Raw genomic sequence first — 24254 nt, 5'->3', positions numbered from 1 at the left:
TTTTTTTAGCCTATTCCAGCATTAACTTATAAACTAAAAACATACATTTAAAATTAACAAGTAAAAGCATACTGCATATATCGTTAAACCATAGATGCTAGAATTTTGAACGACGGTTTCGTTACGTCATCTAAATTCAAAATGGCGCCCAAAACCTGCATAATGTTAATAATAATAATGTTAACACTTTTAACATTATTTTCTCCGTAAGTCCGTTTTTGTATACTTGTGATTTTTTTTAACATGATGTGATACATTAAATTGTTATATACATAAATAACTAAACTTTTTAGGTTGGAATTAAACGTTTTGTGCTTATGACAATAATTACGAAGCATGCGTAACATGTAATAATAATTACAACACTAGAAAACGGAAATGCAATCAGGCATCACGTTTGTCGCATTTATAATGATTTGTTGGAACTCTGCTTGTCATTGAGTAACAAGAAAGCATGGAGCATGTGGGAAAGCAGATTCTACTAAATTATTAATCCATTGGTTTAGCAGAACGATTGATTTTCTATCGATTATACTTAATGAGGCTTATTAATTAACTTGTGTGTGTCTACGTTCATATTGTGTTCAAATTTTAAAATGTGGACAGAACATAAGGTAATATGACGCCTTGTAGACAACAATAAAAAAAAAATGTGTAACTTTATAGAGCAATATTTCGCGGATTTGCATCCATTTTGTTAATAATATAGACGTATTTTGACGACGCAGTTGGCGCAGTGGTAAAGTAACTGCCTACTGAGCCGACGGTCCCGGGTTCGATCCCCGGTCAGGGCAAATATTTGTGTGATGAACTCAATTATTTGTTCTTGGGTCTGGGTGTTATTATCTATATATGTATTTATTAAATATTAAATTTATCGTCGCCTAGTACCCACAACACAAGCCTTAATTGAGCTTACTGTGGGACTAGGTCGATTTGTGTAATAATGTCATATAATATTTATTTAATTATAATATTATTTCACTAGTTTCTTTAAATGTATTGTGTAAGAAAAATCTATTTCATAAATTTACCTACGGGGTATCTTAAGGTTATAATATACTATATTTTAAAAGGCAATGTTGCTTCAAATAAGCACATTAGCATTCTGCCTGCGGCTACACTTTATGTTGTCTCACAGTCTTATGATAGCCATTCACCATAAACAACTTGTACTATTGATAATAATATATGAATATAAGCTGTTGATTAAAATATTAATGAAATAAAAACAATATTTATTAACTTTTCCTCATCTCTATGTCACCTCTAAACTGACCGATATAAATGAATTTGGGTGGTGTTATTAATCCAATACTTTGAATCAATATCGCTCCAAATCAATCTAGCTATAATTACGAGTCAATCAAGATTAAATTATGTTATCTGTGGTGATTGATGACAGTTCGGTGACAGAGGTAACTGACATTTCAGACGGCTTTGGCGCCAAACCGCATGACTGCGCGCGCATGGCGCTTGCATTAGTAAAAAATATTACATTAGAATCGTAGGGCGGTCGTTAGAATGATAAATGTTTATTTTGCTCTAAATTCTTTGATATTTAATGGTTTGTAATAAATCGTAAAATATAGCAGTACGCTATTAGCTTGTTGCAATAGATTAATGGTGTTCCTTTATAGTTTATAGGATTTGAACGAAAATAATTTTTATATCATACTTAATCAATTATGCTACTTATCTATATTGGTCCATGTCTATACTAATATTATAAAGAGGAAAGGTTTGTAATTATGTATGTATGTATGGTTTTCACTTTTCACGCATAAACTATTGGACCGATTTCAAAAATTCTTTCACCATTAGAAAGCTGCATATTCACTGAGCAACATAGGCTAGGTTTTATCCCGGAAATCCCACTGAAACGGGAACTATGCGGGTTTTTCTTTGAAAACACGGGCGAAGCCGCAGGCGGAAAGCTAGTTTTTAAGAAAAAGGATTATTTGAATAACATAAAACTTAATTTTAAGCATTACATGCGTATCATGATTATAAAGTTAAAATTTTTGACACTTTTAAGTGCTTAATGTTATAAAAAGTGAAAGTATATCTGTTACGCTTTCACGGCTATACCTACCGCTGAACCGATTTTCATGAAATTAGTCATGGAAGTAATTAGAGACCTAAGGTTATAGACTAGTTTTTTCAAAAGCTATGCCTACAAGGTAAAAGAGAGCACATTTTATTATGAACTAATCAACTAGCTGTATACCCCGGCTTCGCCTGAATAATACTGTCGAAGATTTGTCGTACCGACTCCAAAAACTTAATTTTGTTTAAAAATTGTTGGTTTTTCTGTAGGATATCCGTATTCTAAACCCATCTTGAGTTTGACACAAAAACGGGAAAAATCTATAACTTTTTAGTCAGATTTTTGACATGGTTTAACATCACAGTCAGGGGCCCTTCGTATCCCGTTACCACAAATAATAAACGAGTTTGACATTAGTGCACTTCACTGCACTTGCATTGTTAGGTGAGATTACGATAGTTTAGGCGTGGTTCTTGCAATAAGTTGGATACAATTTCATTTGGGCTAATTTTTTTGGGATGGCGAAGAAAAATTGTGATTTATCACTCACACAATTTATATAAACTAAGTACATTCGTTTTTGCACTGTTCGAAGAATTAATAAAATGTATATTCTAAAATCTAAGGTACTTATTCATAATTATTATTTTAACTGGTCTTCCCGGTGAAATTTATACCGTCTGAATCAATCAATTAATCAATGAAAACTACTCGTTTCTTATAATTATTTTTCCTTACATGTAGTTACGGTTTTTAGTGACTATCATAGTAACTGACGAAAATTAGTAGTAGCGCAGATAATTTAATATGTATTAAACTAATAAGTTAGAAGTAGTTAATAATTAAGGTAATTACTAATTACTAAGTAGTAATGTGTAAGTCTCACGAACACAAAGCTCAAGCCTCTACAATACAAGAACACGTCCCTTCGGAAGAGCCTATATGGTGTTGTTCCGTTAGATCATCGGATGAGAACCAGTTGACAGCTGGCACAATTTCTCACCTTTTTCCCAAGGTCGGTGCGTGCTTGCTGGAAAAATGTTGGTCAGATCCGCCGTTAAGGATTGCAGGATTTTTTGTCCTGTTTTTAGTGTAAAATTATTAAAATTTGGAGTAGGTATGTAGTTAATCTATAACTAAGTAAGTAACGAAAAAAAAAGTTTAATCCATATATAGAGCTTTTTTTGTTTGATGATTTGATAAGTCCAATTCGCAAATATGATATTTTTTAAAGTTTCGCTTGAATTAACAAAGTTCGGTGTTCATCATGAGGTTTATGCCCGTTTTCACCAACAACCCGTAAAATTTAAGTGTCACCTAAGTCAATTTAGGGGATACCTAACGTAAAATTTGCTTTCACCGACAGATAAGTGTCACCTAAATCGTTAGGTTAGGTAGTGATTTGAAGGGTCCCTTAAACTAAGGAACCCTTACTTAGGAGACTGTTTAGGGGTTATTGGTGAAATCGGACATTAATCTTGTAGATAACAGCTTGTTAAGTGACATGAGTTTGTTTTTTTTTCAAAATTTTAAGCTTGTTTTTTTTTTTGTTTCCGTTAAATTTATGAACAAGCAGCGCGCGCATATCACACGTCTTCACGTTCAATTCCACAAGAAATCATACCATTCAGACCTAGGAATCCTAAACACAACCATAACTCAGCGTCAGCCGGAAGCTGGAACGTGCAGAGAAACCGAACCAAGTACGGTGTGACGAGCTTCACATGGCTACCCTTTTTAGTACGTAATCAACTTGAAATGTTTTAACATTGGTTTTAACTGTGTTAGAGAAATGTTTGAGTAATAGCTTGTATCCGCTATTTCGTTAAGTTTTTAAATGGATGGTCCAAATTTTATAAAATTTTATTTGCAGTTTTAGAAAAAAATACGTAAAAGTTTAATTTAATACGTAAAAAATATTTTAATTATACCAGTAATAAAAGAAATACTTAGTATTAATTTTATAGTACTCATTATGAAAGATGCAAAAAACTATTACCGCTACCACTTAGAGCAAGAACAGTAAAACATAATTAAAATTTTCTTTTTTCGTTTTTATGACTTAGTTGGGTTAAAATAAATAGTAAAATAAAGATATAACAGTACTTAAATTAAATTATTAAGCCACATAAAAATACATAAACGGCACCATATCGGATTTTAGATCACGATGCGATGCCTAAAGTAGCAAAAAATCTGAAACTAGTATTAATTAGTTCAAAGAAAACTTTATTTACAAATCACAAAATATGACGACACACAAATCGATATAATTCACAAAACAATACACAACACTGAAATAACTGCTGACTTCCCATCCGGATGGCTATCAGGTCAATGTTGATGCCCCTTTAGGCTCGTCTGACCACTGCCTCGTACGGAGCGAAGTGCCACTCTTGCGCTTTTCACGGCTACTGAGTGGTGGCCGCCGTCGCGTTTGGCACTACAAGTCAGCAGACTGGGATGAGATGCGCACCTTCTTTTCATCTTATCCCTGGGGCCGTGTTTGTTTCTCGGCAGAAGATCCTAGCACCTGTGCTGACTCTGTTGCTGATGTGATACTTCAGGGAATGGAATTGTTCATTCCAAACTCCGTTGTTCCCATCGGTGGCAAGTCCCAGCCCTGGTTTGGTCACTCTTGTAAAACGGCATCACGCCGAAAACGGGATTGTTACCAAGCCTGGGCCAATGCCCTTGTGTCTAGTGATCCAGACGCCCGTACTCTTAAGAGAGAACTAAACTCGGCCTCTAGGTCTTTCAAAAGAGCTATTGCAAGAGCTAAGTCTGAGCATATCGCAAAGCTTGGCGAGAAACTCGCCCGACTTCCTTCGGGAACACGAGCCTTTTGGGCACTCGCCAAAGCTGTGCAAGGAAACTTTTGTCGTCCTTCATTGCCATCTCTACGCATGGAGAATGACCTGTTGGCCCACACGGCAAAAGAGAAAGCTGACCTACTTAGCTCCCTTTTTGCCGCTAACTCGACTTTGGATGACATGGGGAAAGCACCACCTACCATCCCACGGTACAAGGTCTCAATGCCGGACATCAAGTTCACCCAGAGCGCTGTGCGTAAAGCACTTTTCGCTCTAGACATCCATAAGTCGAGTGGTCCCGACGGTATTCCTCCTATTGTGTTGAAGATGTGTGCACCTGAGTTGGCGCCGGTTCTCACGCGTCTTTTCCGGCACTCCTATTCCACAGGCGTCGTCCCGAACACATGGAAGACAGCTTTAGTGCATCCTATCCCGAAAAAAGGCGATCGCTCGGATCCGTCCAACTATCGACCCATAGCCATCACTTCCTTGCTCTCCAAGATAATGGAAACCATTATCAATCGCCAGGTGCTAAAATATCTGGAAGAGCGCCAGCTGATTAGTGACCGACAGTACGGTTTCCGTCGAGGCCGGTCAGCTGGTGATCTTCTGGTATATTTAACTCACCGGTGGGCGTCAGCGATTGAGAGCAAGGGGGAAGGCTTAGCTGTCAGCTTGGACATAGCGAAAGCTTTCGATCGGGTATGGCACAAAGCGCTTCTTGCGAAGCTTCCTTCCTACGGGCTTCCTGAGAAATTTTGCCAGTGGGTTGCCAGTTTTCTCACAGAGCGTAGCATGAGTGTCGTTGTCGACGGTTCATGCTCGGATCCTAAGCCTGTGAATGCTGGCGTCCCACAAGGCTGCGTTCTGTCTCCCACTCTGTTTCTTCTGCATATCAATGATATGCTGCTAGACGGTAGCATTCATTGCTATGCAGACGACAGTACTGGTGATGCAATATACACCGGCCACAGCAATATTTCTCAGGACCGCGTCATTGAGTGCCGGAACAACCTCGTGTCTTCAATAGAAACCTCCTTAGAAGAGGTATCTAACTGGGGCCGACGTAATTTAGTCCAATTCAACCCTAAGAAGACACAGGTCTGCGCGTTCACCGCAAAAAAACTTCCCTTTGTCGTAACTCCTCGTTTTCAGGGTATTCCTCTCTCTGCCACAGCTAGTATCGGTATTCTTGGTCTCGAAATCTCGAGTAGCGTACAGTTCTCCTGTCATCTGGAAGGAAAAGCCAAATTGGCTTCACAGAAACTTGGTGTGCTCTGTCGAGCGGGGCAGTATTTCACGTCGCACCACCGCCTTATGCTTTATAAGGCGCAAGTCAGGCCGCACATGGAATACTGCTCCCACATCTGGGCCGGGGCACCCCAACAACACCTCCTTCCATTTGACCGTATACAAAGGAGAGCAGTACGACTCGTTAACGAGCCAAGTCTTACCGATCGGCTTGATACTTTGGCGCTGCGAAGAGACGTCGCTTCACTGTGCGTTTTCTATCGCATCTACAATGGGGAGTGCTCTGAGGAGCTGTTTGGAACAATACCTGCCGCTGAGTTCCATCATCGTACCGCACGTCACAAACTCAAATACCACCCACACCACCTTGATTCTTGGCGGTCGACGACTGCGCGCTTCAAAAGAAGCTTCTTTCCACGCACAACAAACTTATGGAATGAACTTCCTCATGCGGTGTTTCCAAACGGTTACGACTTAGGGACCTTCAAGAAAAGAGCGTACTCCTATCTTAAAGGCCGGCAACGCACTGATAATGTCCCTAGCATTGCTGGTGCGTATGGGCGACGCAGTACACTTTCCATCAGGTGACGCGTCTGCTCTGTTGCCTCCGCTTATATAAAAAAAAAAAAAAAAAAAAATAAGACAATGGTATGATATATCTATAATTCACCAACATACATTCAATCAAAAATCACCTCTATTTATTGAAGATAAAGTTAAATTTTGTGTGACCATAGAGTTTAAGGCCAACCTAACAGTAGACGAGCATTCAAATGATGTATGACTAAAGCCTTAACACCCATGTTTTTATACACAATGTGGCGAATTCATTAGTAAACAGCAGTTATTTGGTATTGATCTATTTATGTCTACAGACAAAAACTTATCACCTGATGATTATCGTAAATTGGCGCCAAAGTAGTATGTAATTGAAGTAGCCAAAAGCGTGAGGCCGTACTAATGACCTCTTATTTCCATTCAGTTTACGCCGTGAATTGAACTGACTCGCAAATTCATATTATGATCGCAATAACCAGTCATGGTTAAATTAAAAAAAAATTATTACTTACTTCGGATCTTTCTATAGTGTTCAAGTTCTTCCTACTATCTTCCTAATCTATACTTAATATTATAAAGCTGAAGAGTTTGTTTGTTTGAACGCGCTTATCTCAGGAACTACTGGTCCGATTTGAAAAATTCTTTCGGTGTTATATAGCCCATTTATCGAGGAAGGCCTATAGCCTATAGGCTATACGTATGTCGTATATGTATATCATTACGCTAAGACTAACAGGAGCGGAGCCACGCGGGTGAAACCGCGGAGCGGAGCTAGTAACTACATATTTATAAATTGGTCTTCAGTTTTCAGCTATTGTTACTATTTTAATATTGCTATTGTAGAGCATCGTTAAACTGAAATTTTAAAAATTTACTTTAATTAACGAAAAATCGTATCGCAAGAATAACGGTCAGTTATTTTAAACAGACAATTAACTCAAAAAATACTATCTGAATATATTCCCAGGGTATTTCCGATCTAGTGTCTCAACATTTACCGCTAATGTCATAGTTTCTTTTGTCTCTATGACCTAGATTAAAATCAACATGACTAATCCTATTTATGTGAAAACAATTCGTAATTATTTTTTAACGATTCTTGAATTCGCAACGGCATAACAGAAACTGGAGGTTACGGTATGAAGAAACATTTTAATGGGTTAAGTAATAAAATTAACATATGACAGAGAATTAGGAGCTTTAGAAGAAAAACATATTATATATAGTTAACTAAAGTAAATACCTACGTAATGTGAAGTGGTTAGGAGGCTTAATAAGTCTCTGCAGTGGAAATGAATATCAGCTAAATTTGATAATAAAATTAAAGGCTTTGTGCAGTAAAGGTAAATTATATTAAAAACTCAAACAAAATATACTAACTCATAGGGATAATAAAAAAAGTAATTCTTAAATTATGTGAATCTATTAACTACACTAGCTGTATCCTGCGGTTTTACCTGCAGTGCTCCACTACTGTTGGTCTTAGCGTGATGATATGTAGCCTATAGCCTTCCTCGATAAATGGACTATCTAACACCGAAAGAATTTTTCAAATCGTACCAGTAGTTCTCGACGCGGACGCTTTCAAACAAACAAACAAACAAACTCTTCAGCTTTATAATATTAGTATAGAATATAGATATAACATAATGTCGAAAGTAAACAGCAATACTTCTTCTTCTTTATAGCAAATGGCAACTCCCGATCCCTGTGAGGACGGATTCTGCCAGCAATACTTTTTATCCAAGTGTAAGTAATCCATAGACAAAGGGAGACGCGATGTAATTCAAAACGAGGCAATTAATTCCAATGCTTTTGCAACGCAAATCGTTTAATTTCTCTTCATAATATTATTATGTCATTTACACTGTTCACTCACTTAATCTATGAAAATGCGTCTTAAATTCGTCATCATCATTAGAATGATACATTACAATTATTTTTTGTTTCCATTTTGAGTGCTGTATTGTATTCTCTGTTTTTGTTTATTCAATGCCACCAAGTTAATTATATGCAATCTTTGTAACATTATGCTACCTACCTCTTCCGCTAAGATGATATTACAAAATCTACGTATTTTTTTAAAGGTGATAATATGCTCCCAACTCTTAAAGTGTCAAAAATGAACTTAACTTGTCTCCTAGACTATAATTATTGCACAGTTTATTTGCTTAATAATCCATCATAGATAGCGAAGCCACCTCCTCCGCCAGCTCTCGGCCTACTCCCCCCACAAGACTTCTCAACCCCCCACACCCCACTTATATCGATTACACTATACTTTAAAACTACGTCTAATTGCCTCTTGAGACGATATAGTTTGAAAGTTAACGTGAAAGTTACAACTTTGTGAATAAATAATTTATATTTCCCAATAGTTAAGGCTTTGTCCGTACGCTTTTATAGGACACTATCGATCTATTTTATAAGTTAAGTTAAATCCTTAATTTTAATAGTCACATTAAATCTAACAAAAGATATCAATGCGTTTATGGATTTGATCGTTTGCGTATGCTTATCTAACAGAGTTCTTGCACTCATAGCTTAGCAAGAAATTTGGAAACTAACTAGGTACCTACAACTTGCATCATTGCAATTCGCTACCGCTCACAAGAATTCCATTAAACAAACGACCCCATACGAAACAAATAGACAACAATAACGCCAAGCGGTTAATTATATGTTTTTCTAAATTATAACCTCAAAACCCATTGCAGTGTGTCTAATAATTACCCATTGTGCGAATTGTTTTACTGCTGTGCCGCGGCCGGCCACAAGTCAGACATTTTATGTGCCTGAGACAGGTTGGTTTACATTTTATAGGTTATGTATAAACTATAAAGCATTCACGTGAAGCTATAAACTATAGAGTGTAAAGACAAAACAATTTCAAGGGGTAATTATTACCGTCGTGTCTGCGCTCTATAGGCTATGGTTAATTCCCTCTACATAATATATTACAACTTATTGTCTATACTCTCTGGTCACAGTATTACAATATTATTTCTGGTCATGTGAATATTATAGTAATTGTAATGACATAATAAATGATTAATTTAATATGAATTTTAATGGAATATCAAATAGATAACAGATACACATAAAATTACTTAATACAATCAATGTCGATGACGCTAGAATTTTATCATAGATTCTAAAAAGTTCTAATAAAAAGCAACTGTTAAATAATTTGTGATAAAAAATATAAATGATCTCGGTCCCGTTGCTTGAATGAAGTATAAATGGTCTAAAACGGGCAAAATTAAACTTTAACTTGCAAATTTCGTATCTGTGCAAAAACCATCACAATTTAGGTTGAGTAGCGATTCTTATTCCGAGCAATTACATGGACATCAGTAAAAGTATTTAAAGATTGGTTACGTTTACTTATATTTTTATTTTTTGTTGCAAAAACTATTTGGATAAGCTGTCTTGTTTTAACCAATTGGTTGTCTTATTATTTATTTCGTTTAATAGCGATTGGATTAAATATTTGTATTGAGAAAGTAAATCAAAATATCAGTGATTGGTGAAATCAATGCCATTACTCTGAAATTTCATGAATTACGATATTGACTATTTACTTAAATAAATTACTAGTACCTATGTATTGAAGCTCAGCTTTTTAAAAAATATTATTAACATTGCTTAGTGCAGACTTCAATAGCAGTACATTGCTAAAACATACTCTGAGAGCAGTAATCATTATTTACTCTATTACAAGCATTATAACTAGTAATCATTTAGCCTAAATATTAAGAACTAACCTCATACTAAAATGTCCAATTGACATCTCAAAAGGCGACACAGTTGCATGCAATCACTGACATGAGACGATGTTCTTTTAATTTTTTAATCTCAATTCTGGGAACACCACACGCCGCGACACTTAAATAATGAACCTTTTGATTGATAAAAACACCGCGTACATACACAATTTAATTGTATTGTGATTTTAATGTCTTGTAGAAATTTCGTTCTTTTTTAACTTTATTTTTAAAATAAAAAAAAAATTAAAAATATAGATTATGTTTATATATTGAAATCGGTGCATCTAATTGTGACATCATTTTACAAACAAATTTCAAAATATGTAAATAAATCATAATTTTGGCAATACGATTATAAAAATAATTACCTAAGTATCCGCACCATGCAAAAGCTATATACTATTTCTTAGATTTTAAGAAAAATAAACAATTAAAAAAACAACGTATTGTGTCATGGAAAAACAGAAGAATTTTGAATTTTTCTATCTTACCAATTTGACTATCGAAGGTCAATAACCTTTATATTGTGCCAATAGATAGAACTCTTCCATTTCTAAAAAAAGTATGAAGTGAAGGAATTTTAATAAGCTTCCGACATACACATAATGTTGGTATTGCTATTTTTTGCGAACTCTTTAACAGAATAACTGTTGACATTTTTTGTTATCATTACAATAGTCACTATACATACTCTCGATAATACATTTTTATTGTTGCAATTTTATGATTTTTAAATTTACAATTGCACTCCAAAAAATAGGTCGTTGACTTAACAAACACTTGAAAGTAAAAATTATTTACTAAGTAACTATCGATATATTATGTAAATAAAACAGATATATAAACTTGTTCAGTGCCGAAGATATTCGGCGAAAAAAGATACAAAAAATCGAATTGACCTCCATGTTTTTTGATTAAAACAATTCATAATAATTTATCAAAATATGAGTCTTCTTGACTATTTAAAGAATGTAGGTAACCTAGATTAAAAATTGATATATAGCCTAACAATTTCAGAGATTATTAAATGACTATTTCATTTAATTTACTACTTCTATTATTTTACCACAGATAATACCTATAATACTAGACTATTTTACTTGTATGTACACAAGCTTTTTCACCTGGTTTTGCCAGATTGCGCTACATAATATCAAACGATGGGCCTTATTAGTTTATACTTTAAATTTATTTATGAATCCCATCGGTTAATCTATCAAAACTTTTCAAAGTAAATTAAAAAAAAATATGTATGTAATTAGTTAAATTCACCGATTATCTTCCGATCTTCAAATTCTCCTTTATTTAAATATGCATATAAAAAAACCGGTACCAAAACAAACCGTTTTTATAATATTAATATCTGAATCTCGTAAGATTATAAATCACAAATATTGCGCAATTCATATTTGGGCCATAAAATAACTTTTAGCGTGAATGACGAGAACTTTTTTTGCTATCATAGGTACATAACCAAGAAATATTAAACAATGTTACCAACTTTAAATATGCTACTTTAAATTCCAAAAACGGAATAAGTATTGCCCACTAAAGCCCTCATTTCCACACAAAGTTACGAACTAAAAACTATCCTTTGCTAAATTATGAACTTCCAAAGCCTAGTGAAGCAGTTACGAGAAATTAAGTGGTTCGTATTCAGAGCTCTGCGCTTGGCCGCCATTCAGTTACCATTATGCAATTTTAAACTACATCATTCGCTAGACTATCTTGGCATGTTTAGCGTTCTTATATTTAAGCTAGGCATGGTAATTACTAGTTGGTGCATTATAGGGGTACCTACTATACATGCAATATGTATTAGGGCGGTTCACACCAAGCGAGCGGCCACAAGAATTATTTTCCGCGCGGGAAAATGACGGCAGTTTTTCCTCGGCTGAGGCACGTCAACTGATCGAGCTGCTTCGCGGCTCGCGCAGCAATTGCTTGGCGAAGCTGCTCGCTTTGTGTGGACCCGGTCAATAAAATTTCACATTGGAAGCGAAATAAATGGTATTTATTATTTATTAATTTTAAATACCTTTTACAGAATGATATTGAAATGATGTGAAATATGTTGACAATTGAGAATAAAAGTTAAATAAGTTGATGTGTCAAAAACTCAAAAGCTAACAAATGCCCGCCGCGCCGTCCCGCCTTTACCAGCATAATATCTCGACACGGCTGTGAATATGGAGAGAGGTGTAATAAGTTAAGCGGCTGATAATCAGCGCTGTCACACTTCACACAGTATTTACTGCGACGCATTGATAGCTCAAGTGTCTATAACAATTGAATAACAAAATAAGTATGAATTTAATTATTAGAATAGAAATAAGCCCAATTTTATTACAAACAAAGTTTTAGGCAATTAGAGACTTTGTAATTTTTACAGATAAGGTACATCCTAAATTTAAAAGTAAACGGTAACTTTTAATAAAATACCGAAACAAAACAACACATATTGCTTGTTCATCTTGTTCCTTTATTACAATACGTAATTAAAATTTAATCGTAACATTAAAGAGTAACATTGCACCCTACTTTGCTCGCTCGATCAGACAATTATAATTAGATAAAGTATCACATTAATGCCTTTGAGAGACTGAGATGACAATCTCAATTATATTAGATCGTCTGGAAGGGTACATTTTAAATTTGTTCAATATAATTAATTCTATGAAATTTGTAAAAATTGTTTAGATTAATGCTACCGAAATAATGCTTATTATCAAAGTAATAATATGTCGCATACTTATTTATAAATATTTAATAAATTAATTACCTATACGAAAATAAAATAAAATTCCATCCAATAAAATATATAAATTATTTGGCCATAGAAATAACAATTTTTTTTAACATTTTTTCTAGTTCTGTGTATACAGAACGTACCATGAAACTGAAATTTTTAAATAAGCACTTTAGATTGGATTAACACATAGGATAGTTTTTATCCCGGAAATCCCACGGGAACGGGAACTATGCGGGTTTTCCTTTGCAAACGCGGGCGAAGCCGCGGGCGGAAATCTATAGTTCAACTATAAATGCAAATTTTCAAAATGTTATTAATGTGCCTTTAAATATAATTTCTTATATTAACCAAAAACAAACAAGGTCGAGAAACCACAATATATCACGCTGACGTGCAATTACTGGAATCTATGTGCCTACGTCTTGGCTTCTATGTCTAAGTCTAATTACTTTCCTAGACCTAAGTTCTAATTTATCTTCTACTAGCTTTCCGCCCGCGGCTTCACCCGCGTTTTCAAAGAATACCCTGCAGTTCCCGTTCCGTTCCCGTTCCTGTGAGATTCCGGGATGTTAATCCAAGTTACCCTCTATGTGTGTGCCAAATTTCATTGTAATTCTATCGCAAAGTTACAAAAAAAAAACTTTTCAAAATTGTTTAGATTTCGATAAAATTCAATATAAGTTCAAAATAACAATTGCGCATTAACATCAATAGAGTTCTTGTACATCACAAAATGTGGCAAATAGATCTGCCTATTTTTTCCACAATTACTGTAGTGATAAGTAACAAACGTTTAATAAATTCCATAATGAAACTCTAATCATAATATAAATATTTTTATCAAATTTCCATACTATAATAGAAAATTTACCATTACCATCCCTCTAATATCATAAATCATTTAATAATATAATTATTCTTATAACGATATCTGTTATAATAATTGAAAAGACTTAATTTCCTAGTATTAGAAAGATTCATCGCATTATTTCCGCTCGGCGTCCATCAGAGTCTCGGCTTCGATTTCCGGCGAAAAAACTTGATCACCACATATAAGATAATATATTACAGAGTGTGTTGTAGGTCCGTCTGTCCTATTTATTTTATTACTATGTTGGTCAAGATTATTGTTTATCATTACTGACTACGGTCGTTTTAAAGAAATTGCGCTATTAAACTTTTGTTTAACTATAATTGAACTTTTTATCTACTGATACTTACATGAAAATACGTATTTCAAGCGATGTATTTAATTACATATTACATAGACTGTATACTAGAAAAAAATATAATAAAATTAATATTTTTATACACCTTTACTGGCATTATTTGATAGTCTCGCATTCAAAAGAATTTTAACTGTACTATAGCAGTTATAAAAACACGACTTTATGGATAGAATTTCTTATTAAACAAAGGTTCAAAAGAACTGCTATTATATATGTAATTTTTAACGTTATTTATAGATAAGGACATTAAACTTAACGGTCTAGGAGTTCCCACATCACGTCTTGCGATAAATATGCGAATTGAGTCCGTGAAGCCATGCACCATTGTTTTGACACCTAGTGAGAATGCGGCTTAAAGATAAAATAAGTTAACAGTGAAATTAATAATTAATAAAATATTTATTGCTAAGAGTACACATAAATCGAGAATGGATGGTCTATTCGTACATATTAATATTTATAGACACACCATAGTTTGTTTTAAAATTAATTTTATTATTCTTAAAAAAATATAAGATCGTAGGTTAAAAAATTAGGCTGAATTTTATTTAAGTAATTTTAAGACGAATTAATATATTTTTTGTAAGTATAACTTTTTCTGGTCTTAACAACGTCTTGTTATTTTTTATACAATGCTCACATTGAATCACCATAAAAACTTAAAATTGAAAAACATAATAGCCATCAAAGTAACCTTTACATAAGTATGTTTTCACGATTTACCTAATCTGCAAAAAATACAGAACACAAAAAAAAAACTAAATCACAAAAAAGTTTGTCTATGGACTCACCTTATGAGGTTCTGCATCGTTGAATGTCCGTCAACCTAAGCGTAGAAGAAAATTAAAAAAAAACACACAATTTCAAATAACGAACACGTATTTCCCGCGCCCGCGTGTATCGCTCGCTATGGCCGCAACGTTTCTGCCGGCCAGCGTTCTTGAACTTGTGACTTGAAACTTGACAGGTTTCATTGCACAGCACAGTTGCACTGCATTTTCGTTGGCCAGCGTAATTGTTGAACGTAATTTCACCTCTTGGAATCTAATAACACGGACAATGGAGTTATCTTGGCGCTATACCTACCATGGGTAAGAGAATTTTGAACAACAATTACATACGATACTTTTTGAATGCATAACTTAGATAAATATAAGTACATAACTGAAGTGTATATATTTATAACATCAAAATAACCACTTTCACTAAGCATATTAAATTAAATGCCGATCGATAACCAATCTCAACTATATCTGTTACAAAATAATAATTATATAAATTACAGTCTAGGCTAATTTGAAGACTGGCTAAATCGATTATGATTAGCAGATTTCTCTATTTATCTAAAGTTTTTATTACTTTAAAGAGAATAAATAAATTTACTTAAACACATAAGTACATAATTATATACGAATATTGGTTACGTAATATTCGGCAGAGGCCGCAAAGATAATATCACAGAATACATAATAGTAGCTAAACGCTAATAATATTTTCATCTTTCGTTTCAAAAATATTAAGGTAAAGTTTTCTTCAAATCAAATGATTAAAAAAAATAAGTATAATTATTAGCATTTTTGTAGGTATGTACCTACACTACTAAAAATAATCGCAATTATTTATTTATTTATTATATAATTATTACTTAAATCGTTAAGCAAGCGCTCGCTTCAACTTATTTCAATTGTTTTTTAGAAAACAACAAATAATAATCTTTTTATTTTATTCCAACTGCAGGACACTCTTCTATGTCGCGGAAGAATTCCTCTATGGCTCCTTCCCCGGGGGTCGTGGGTATTTTTGGAAGATTTCCCCACTATAAAAAAAAAACGACTCTTTTCTATGAGGGCCAAGCCATACCGTTTATTTCAATGCAGCATATCAATTGAAAATTGCAAGTTCTTCACAAATCACATTCTTGTCTCTAGTCAAAATATCTACCTACTTCAATGAAATCGGAAGGTAAGTCAAACTCAAACTCAAACATTTATTCATTCAATTAGACTTCTTCTTGAAGCACTTTTGAATCGTCAATACATATTTTTTTAAATTTACCAGATACCATCGATTCGGAAAGCAGTATCTATGGATTCTCTATCACACGGCTTTATATTATGAAATTACTAGCGAACCGTCCGCGGCTTCGCCCGCTTTGTCTAAAACCTAATAAATTATATATTTAAACCTTCTTAAATCACTCTATCTATTAAAAAAATCGCATCAAAATCCGTTGCGTAGTTTTAAAGATTTAAGCATACAAAGGGACATAGGGACAGAGAAAGCGACTTTTGTTTTATACTATGTATAAGGTGACAAGGAAAATGTACAAAGAGACACCACAAAAATCTTATGGAGAAAGTAATAATACGCTTTTATAATATATCAAGAGCTTGTATGACTCATTGATAAACCTATTAGTCAGAGGTTTTGCTTTTTCCTGGAATAGGAACTTTCCTTTCACATCCAAACATACATTTTTGAAGATTTTCTACTTAAGTATATAGGATGTATCCTCAGTGTATATTTTTATATAAATAAGTATCTATTATAAGCTGTACTAATTTTAATGTAATTTTCACGGGCTGACAGAGAAAATTGTGAAGCATGATTTATGTGACATCTCTTGTCTTGGTCGAAAATGCGGCATTCAGCCTTCAGCAAGTATTAAATAAAGTAAAAACAATTCGTGCTCGTCAAAAAATTCACTGTAAAAAAGACACTATTACTTGCTTACAAATAAATATAATTTATGTGTCTAGTTGTAATGTTATAATCGTAATTTTTATCCAATTTTTTCCGACAACAGCATGATACACAAACAGATTAAAAATTACTAATTATTTTATCATTTCGAGCTTTTTCGATATCAAGCTCTGCCGCCTCTGATACGAATGGACACCACCTTCTATTGTACAATAAATCTGTATCGTAAATTCTACATATTTAACATTCACGCTAAACCAAAAAAAAAAGATACCTATATTTATATTTATTTCACATTCATTCAATTCCGCTGTTGAGGTGTGGAAATAATTACATACTTACTAGGTATGTTGTACTAATGACAGTTATTTAGAAGAGTAACGAATGCTCGTGCATATAAAATGAACTCGTTTTATTTTATTTAATAAGTACTATTATTTAACCATTAACACAGTTTACACTTGGGAAAGTGCATACATATTCGTTGTTGAAATTATTTTTAAGCACGCGACCGTCTGTCTGAAAAGAGAATTCCATGCGGGCAATCCTGAATCGACAAAATCGTTGATTGATACAGTACCACTGTGCAATATTATTTATTTCACCATTTTTCCTATTCCTGTTCTAATCCTATTTTATTCATTGAGCTATTATTACTAATTTTTTTATTTATAAACATTATAGACACAAGAACAAAACAAGAAACGTAAATAATTTTATACTTATTTTAAAAAATAAATAATCTTAAATGCCTTAACGCTACGCCATCAAATCTAGTATTTTTTTTTTAATTCATAGACACAATATATGATAAATGGAACGAGCTCGTCTGTATTATCTGTTTACACTTTACACAATTCGACTGGCACTAAGCACATTTCAATGTAGTTATTAGTGTCCCGACGCACCCACACATTCCTGTCAATCTACCGTTACCGGATTTGCATACAGATTACTTTCAATAGCCATTAAAAAATCACGGACCACGTTCAGCCCATTATCTATAATGTGTAAACTAGAATCAATCATATTATTTTTATTTTTAACAGCAGCTGGTATGAAGCCGTTCTTTTTTTTTTTGGCGCCAAATATAGATTATCTGACAGCTGTCATTATGGCGGTTCTAAAAAAGGGAGTCAGTGTTGCGCTATCAGCTACGCCTTCGTCTTATCCATTATTATAGCTTAATTGTGTGATATTTTTGGTTTTTTAGATTAATACAGGTTTGTTAGGTACTCGGTATCACATAAACCGAATTGACAAACTCTATGCAATTTCAAAAATGTAGAAAGATGAATCAAATTAGAACATTGCCCAATAATATTATTAATTTTTCGGCTCTTGTACGTTTATCTTATAATTTATGTGAGTAATAATATACACAAATGACTACTTCATAAAGCCATTTTACAGTAGGTCAACAACATGACTAAGTTGTCAGCGTGTTGGACGACCGCCCAAATTGAAAGCTTTGGTAGAAAATAAATAAGGAAACTTGCCGTAGGCAGGTATGGTGGTTACGTAAATGGTTTGACTAGCTATGAGGATTTCCGGATTCATTTTATTTTTTTTTATTTTTTACTAGCTTCCGCCCGCGACTCCGTCCGCGCGGAAAAATTAAGATTTATTATTCTACGTATTTTTCCGGGATAAAAAGTATCCTATTTTATGCCCAGGATAATAAAGTATAATTATACCATGTTTCATCGAAATCGAACCGTTAGTTTTCACGTGATGCCTGAACATACAGACAGACAGACAGACAGACAAAAATTTTTTTAATCACATATTTGGGTTTGGTATCGATCCAGTAACACCCCCTGCTATTTATTTTTTCAATATTTTCAATGTACAGAATTGACCCTTCTACAGATTTATTATATGTATAGATTTTCCACAAAGTATACCTAGTTTGAAAACTCTTTATTCTAAAATTGCATAAGACAATAAAATCAATTACAAAAATATGGTCTTCATTGTTATTGTATTTGGTGTATTTAGAAAGAAAAGCTTTTAAGTTACAGGGTGGGGTTAATACAGGTGTCCCACCGTCGGTATTCTAAGCTCAATGGAGGTTATAGTTTTGCTTACGCTGAGTACGTAAAAAATACTTATAAAATTCCAGATGCATTTTTTTCGAATAGATGAATTCTTAAAATTATGTGTACAACACAACCCTAACCAGCAAACCGCCCAACTTTGCCACCAGCACGATGTGTGTTTTCATAGACAAAATGCTCCCATTATAGCGAAGCGTTAAGTATATGCAGGATGCGCAAAGCTAGAGAAGAAAAAGTTATTGGGGTAATTTTGTTGTATTTGTATTTTTTACGTTATCAGTGTATGCAAAACTACAAGTCCCTTCGCGCTTTTATTCGATAGTGGGACACGCTGTACTTCTATATTTATTTTAGTTGAATCTTTTATGAGTTACTAGCTTACCATCCGCGGCTTCGCCCGCTTTGGCTAAAACCTAATAAATTATATACTAAAACCTTCCTGTTGAATCATTCTATCTACCTATTAAAAAAAACCGCATCTAAATCCGTTGCGTAGTTTTAAAAATTTAAGCATAATATACAAAGGGATATAGGGACAGAGAAAGCGACTTTGTTTTATAGTATGTAGTGAAGTAAATAATATGGGCAAATATGTGGAAAATGGAAATTATACTGTCTGTCTGCCCATTTAACACATAATAATTCATTGTATACGCAAGTACGTTTTTACGAACACAATTATATGATGACTGTCATGTTGAGTTTAAGTGCAGTTTAATAAATTCTAATTAAATCAAATTATTGCATGATTATGATTTATGAATAATTAATTACCAAGGTGTCGTGATATTTATCTTACTGTTTCATGTTCCTTATAAATTTAATTAGAGCTTTCTATTCTGGGAAATAGAAAATACTATAAGTTATGGTTTTAGATACTGGAAAATAGGGAGTGGGTCTAACTTGCATGTTCTAATAAATATAGATAACTTGTATTTAAATGTATTGATAATTTAGTTCTGTCTGCACCTAGAATTAAAATTAATGGAATTAAACGGATCTAGAATGGTAAATCTAGACTTATTGTATCGTTGTTTTTTGAATGAGCTTTTAGCAAACTAGTTTACAAAAGCTTTGAAAGCTGTTTTTCTTTCTTTTCAAAAATAATGAAATTTATGGGTAGCATCTTCGTAGCATTACAAAGTTCCATCCTACATAGTTAGTAAAACATAAAACCATAACTCAAACTCAAACTCAAACATTCATTTATTCAATTAGACTACTATTTAGTAGCACTTTCGAATCGTCATTACCTACATAATTATTTTAACATTTACCACCGATTCGGAAAGCAGTGATCTATGGAGAAGAATCGGCAAGAAACTCCATAGTTGCTCTTTTAAAATCAACATCTTTTAATATAACAGTTCACACATTTATACAAATGTAAAAGCTTGTTTAAACATAGCTTCAATATAGTATAGATACGAGTACTTGTAATAAAATTGCGTGTTAGAGAAATAGCATGTGTATAAAAATGTTACATAACACCATTAGAACAACAAAGCGCTGATTTTACGATATTCCAGTATTGACATTGCTAATTGCTAAAGTGTGAGAGATAAGTCTTTACCCTCAGAATTTCGCCCTAACGCCTTTAGTGTACTCATTCATACCACTATATTGAAAATCAAAAGTAAAGATAGCTGCTAAGTTTACAAGTCTAAAGCGTTCACCTAAAAATTGATATAGTTAATCATCTTAGGAAAATATAGATAACTTGACAACTTGTATTAAATCTATTGATAATTTAGTTAATGTACTTTTGATTTTAAATTCTTTAACAACTTTCAAGAAAACAAAACTTAATGTGAGTAAAATAGGGGATCAAAATATTGGTATGGTCGACAATCAACGTGAATTGTACTATGTTAGCGAAAAGATAGTTCAACGTACTTACATAGTATAAATTACGAATAGAACTATCATTAACTTCACTGCTAAACTACTTAACGTATTTCGATGTATTTAGCATGAAGATTGAGACATTACACCGTCAACAACATAATATCCAGGTCGCTAAATTTACCGTTTTCAAACCCTAGGTTTACTATACATAATCAATTCCTTTAACTGTTCTATGTCCGAATAAATACATTAAAACAATTTACATGTAATTTCCTTTACCACCTCTGTGCTACGTGTTTCAAAGTAAATGTATAAATGTGAAGTAATAGGAAGATGTATTATATCTAGTTTGGAACTTGGAAGTTGCGCGGCGGGAGGCGCTGGACCCTATGTATTAAGTGCTTATGAGTTATGTGGGCAGAATGTTGTAGGTATTACAGAAAAGTCGACTTTTAAACTAAAGGCAGGTTCACCAAAAAATTATTATAATTTTTATTATTCCTACTAATATTAAAATGCGAAAGTTTGTGATGATGGATGTGTATGTGTTTGTTTGTCACTCGCAAATACTACTGAACTGATTACAATGAAATTATGCACACATATAGAGGGTAATTTGGATTAACACATAGGATACGTTTTATCCCGGAAATCCCACGGGAGCGGAAACTATGCGGGTTTTTCTTTGAAAACGCGGGTGAAGCCGCGGGCGGAATGCTAGCATATTCATATTGTGTTAGAAGATATAAATAATGTTCAAGTTCTTATTGTACATAATATGTTGATTTGACGTGCCCTTTCCATAGGTAGGTACACATTCATGAGATTTGCAATAAACTTTTTTATGGCGACAAACGTAATAACTTTATCCAATGAATTCTGTAATGCAAATCTATTTAAAAATAATACTTTACTTTACCAGGCTTCTAAAACCACATCTACGCATGACATGGAAACTAGATTGTTTAAAATATGTCGCATGTGAATTTAGTCAAAGTGGTCAAAACATATAACATCCAGTTCTAATTACCTACAACATCGATTACCGCTCAGACACCTGCCGTGAACCTAAACGGATTATCCATTGCATGGCTATTCTTCTGCTTTGCTTGTGTTAGATTTTCTTTGTGTTTATTTATATTTCATGACTACTGGATAAAACATTTGTATTAATTTTTGTATTGTACAGTCAATTCGTTGTTTTGTTCTTTGGTAATGTTCTGCGCAAATAAGAAAAAGTAGGTAAAGTTCTGTGAGAAAGAAAAGTTATTTATTATTATTATCAACCTGTATAAATAAAATATATGTAGTATAAACTAATAAATCCTACACCTTCCGTTGCTAATAGCTTTCTAGATCTACAACTTAACTGAGATACTGTACTATTTTCTACTCTCTAATAAGAATAGTGAAAATGTAGTCAACTGGTGTCTATTTGAAATATATTCATAAGTTTTTAACACTAAAAAAAGTAAAAAAAATGTAAATCGAATATAACTACTATGTCGATCTCTGTGTTTCGTCGGACTCTTTTTACAACCATATTGCAGGAATTTAAAGCAATTTCCGCTCAAACATCCAAAATATTAATCAAAATACATATTATATGTACATCTTTAGTTCAATAAAAGGGTTCATTATATTATAAGTTAATTAATTTGAACGGCTTCTAGCTAATGAAGTAATTAACTAAAATGAGTTAGCAGTGAAAGTTAATGTCTCGCCTAACACTTATGATTTTGAATTTAAGCCGTCAATGGCTCGTCTTTATTTAATATTATTTTGTTTGGAAGATCAGACACATAAGATATAAACATATTCTGAGAAAAGAATCAATACTAAAACCGTTAAAACCTATAGGCCTTACAAGAGTAAATTCTAGTACATTTTTTTGTTACATTAGATTGTAGCTTTCTAGTACAAAAAACCTACTATTTCAACTGAAATTAAATAAGTACCTAGACCTTAAAATTTACCCTTTTACACAAGTACCTATAGATTAAGGAGCAAAGAAAATTTTGAAAAGACACATACAAAACCACATATTTTAAAAGAAAAATAAATTAATCTCTACACTTACATCTTCACAAATTGTTTTATCGTTCCCAAGAAACCATGAATCTCTTATTTATTAGCAGGATTAAAATTCATAGATGCGAAAGCACTAAACAGATAGTTCAGTGTTTATCATTAGCCCAGAAATTAGTTTGACCGCTGATCACTGTGTACTAACAGGTAAGGGGGTACAACAGACAAACACATAAATACGAGTACGATCCACGCACTTGCTTGAGATTTATTTGTACAAGTTTAATTTGAAAATTAAAGGCATCTCTATATATATTTTTAGTTGTATCACTTCATTTTTGTTATCGATAACTAACTACATACTACATTATCAGCTATGCTCGTTTTTTTGTTTTTGTCGGTAAATACGTAAAATAATAAAGATTTTTCCGAACCGCCATCAGTAAAAATATACGTATACCTACATTATGAGTATCTAATAAATTTATCTATAGCATAATACACATTTGATGAATGGATGATAGGATGTATATCCCTATATGAAACACTTTCTGACATCGACTCTATATAAATTACTCTATGCATCAACTCTACCACTCTACTCTTGTTTGTTTGCGTTCTGTATAATAACAGTTAGGTATATATATTTTACGTGATTATGAAGTACTAGCTTTCCGTCCGCGGCTTCACCCACTTTGCCTAAAACCTAATAAATTATATACAAAAACCTTCCTTGAGAACCACTCTATATATTAAAAAAACCGCATCAAAATCCCTTGCGTAGTTTTAAAGATTTAAGCATACAAAGGGACATAGGGACAGAGAAAGCGACTTTGTTTTATACTAGATATGTAGTGATAGTGATGAGGCTCAAAACAACAATCTTTCGATCTCATCAGATAATCAAATGTATGCCGGATTTTAATGACAAATCCAATTAATTCTGAATGCAGTGTAATTCAATTTAAAATCTAAATTAAGATAATTTTTAGTAACGCGTCAAATCGCGATGTAATAGCATCTCACTTTCATACGTTTTGGCGAAACGAAATGTAATCGGTGAAATTATTACTTTCTTCACAATTTTAGTAATTTTAATAAATTTAAGTAAAAATTACATTTTGGTCTTTTATTTTAATAAATACTTTTTTAATTATATAAATGACGGAAACAAAAAATGCATTGTGTCCAG

General features: G+C 33.2%; 1 protein-coding gene across 1 annotated transcript in view; it reads right to left on the bottom strand.

The window, feature by feature from the left end:
* The window catches only part of LOC123695751, a 32046-nt gene extending 16684 nt beyond the window's left edge, over window positions 1-15362 (bottom strand). Inside the window, exon 1 of the mRNA XM_045641669.1 lies at window positions 15215-15362. Coding sequence (XP_045497625.1) covers window positions 15215-15231 — 17 coding nt within the window. The 5' untranslated portion in view covers window positions 15232-15362. The remainder of the gene's footprint in view (window positions 1-15214) is intronic.
* Window positions 15363-24254: the final 8892 nt, after the last annotated feature.

This window comes from Colias croceus, chromosome 11 (assembly GCF_905220415.1).
Source record: "Colias croceus chromosome 11, ilColCroc2.1".
Taxonomy (NCBI): domain Eukaryota; kingdom Metazoa; phylum Arthropoda; class Insecta; order Lepidoptera; family Pieridae; genus Colias; species Colias croceus.
Note: the sequence above shows the minus strand (reverse complement) of the source record. Positions and strands in the feature narration are given on the sequence as shown.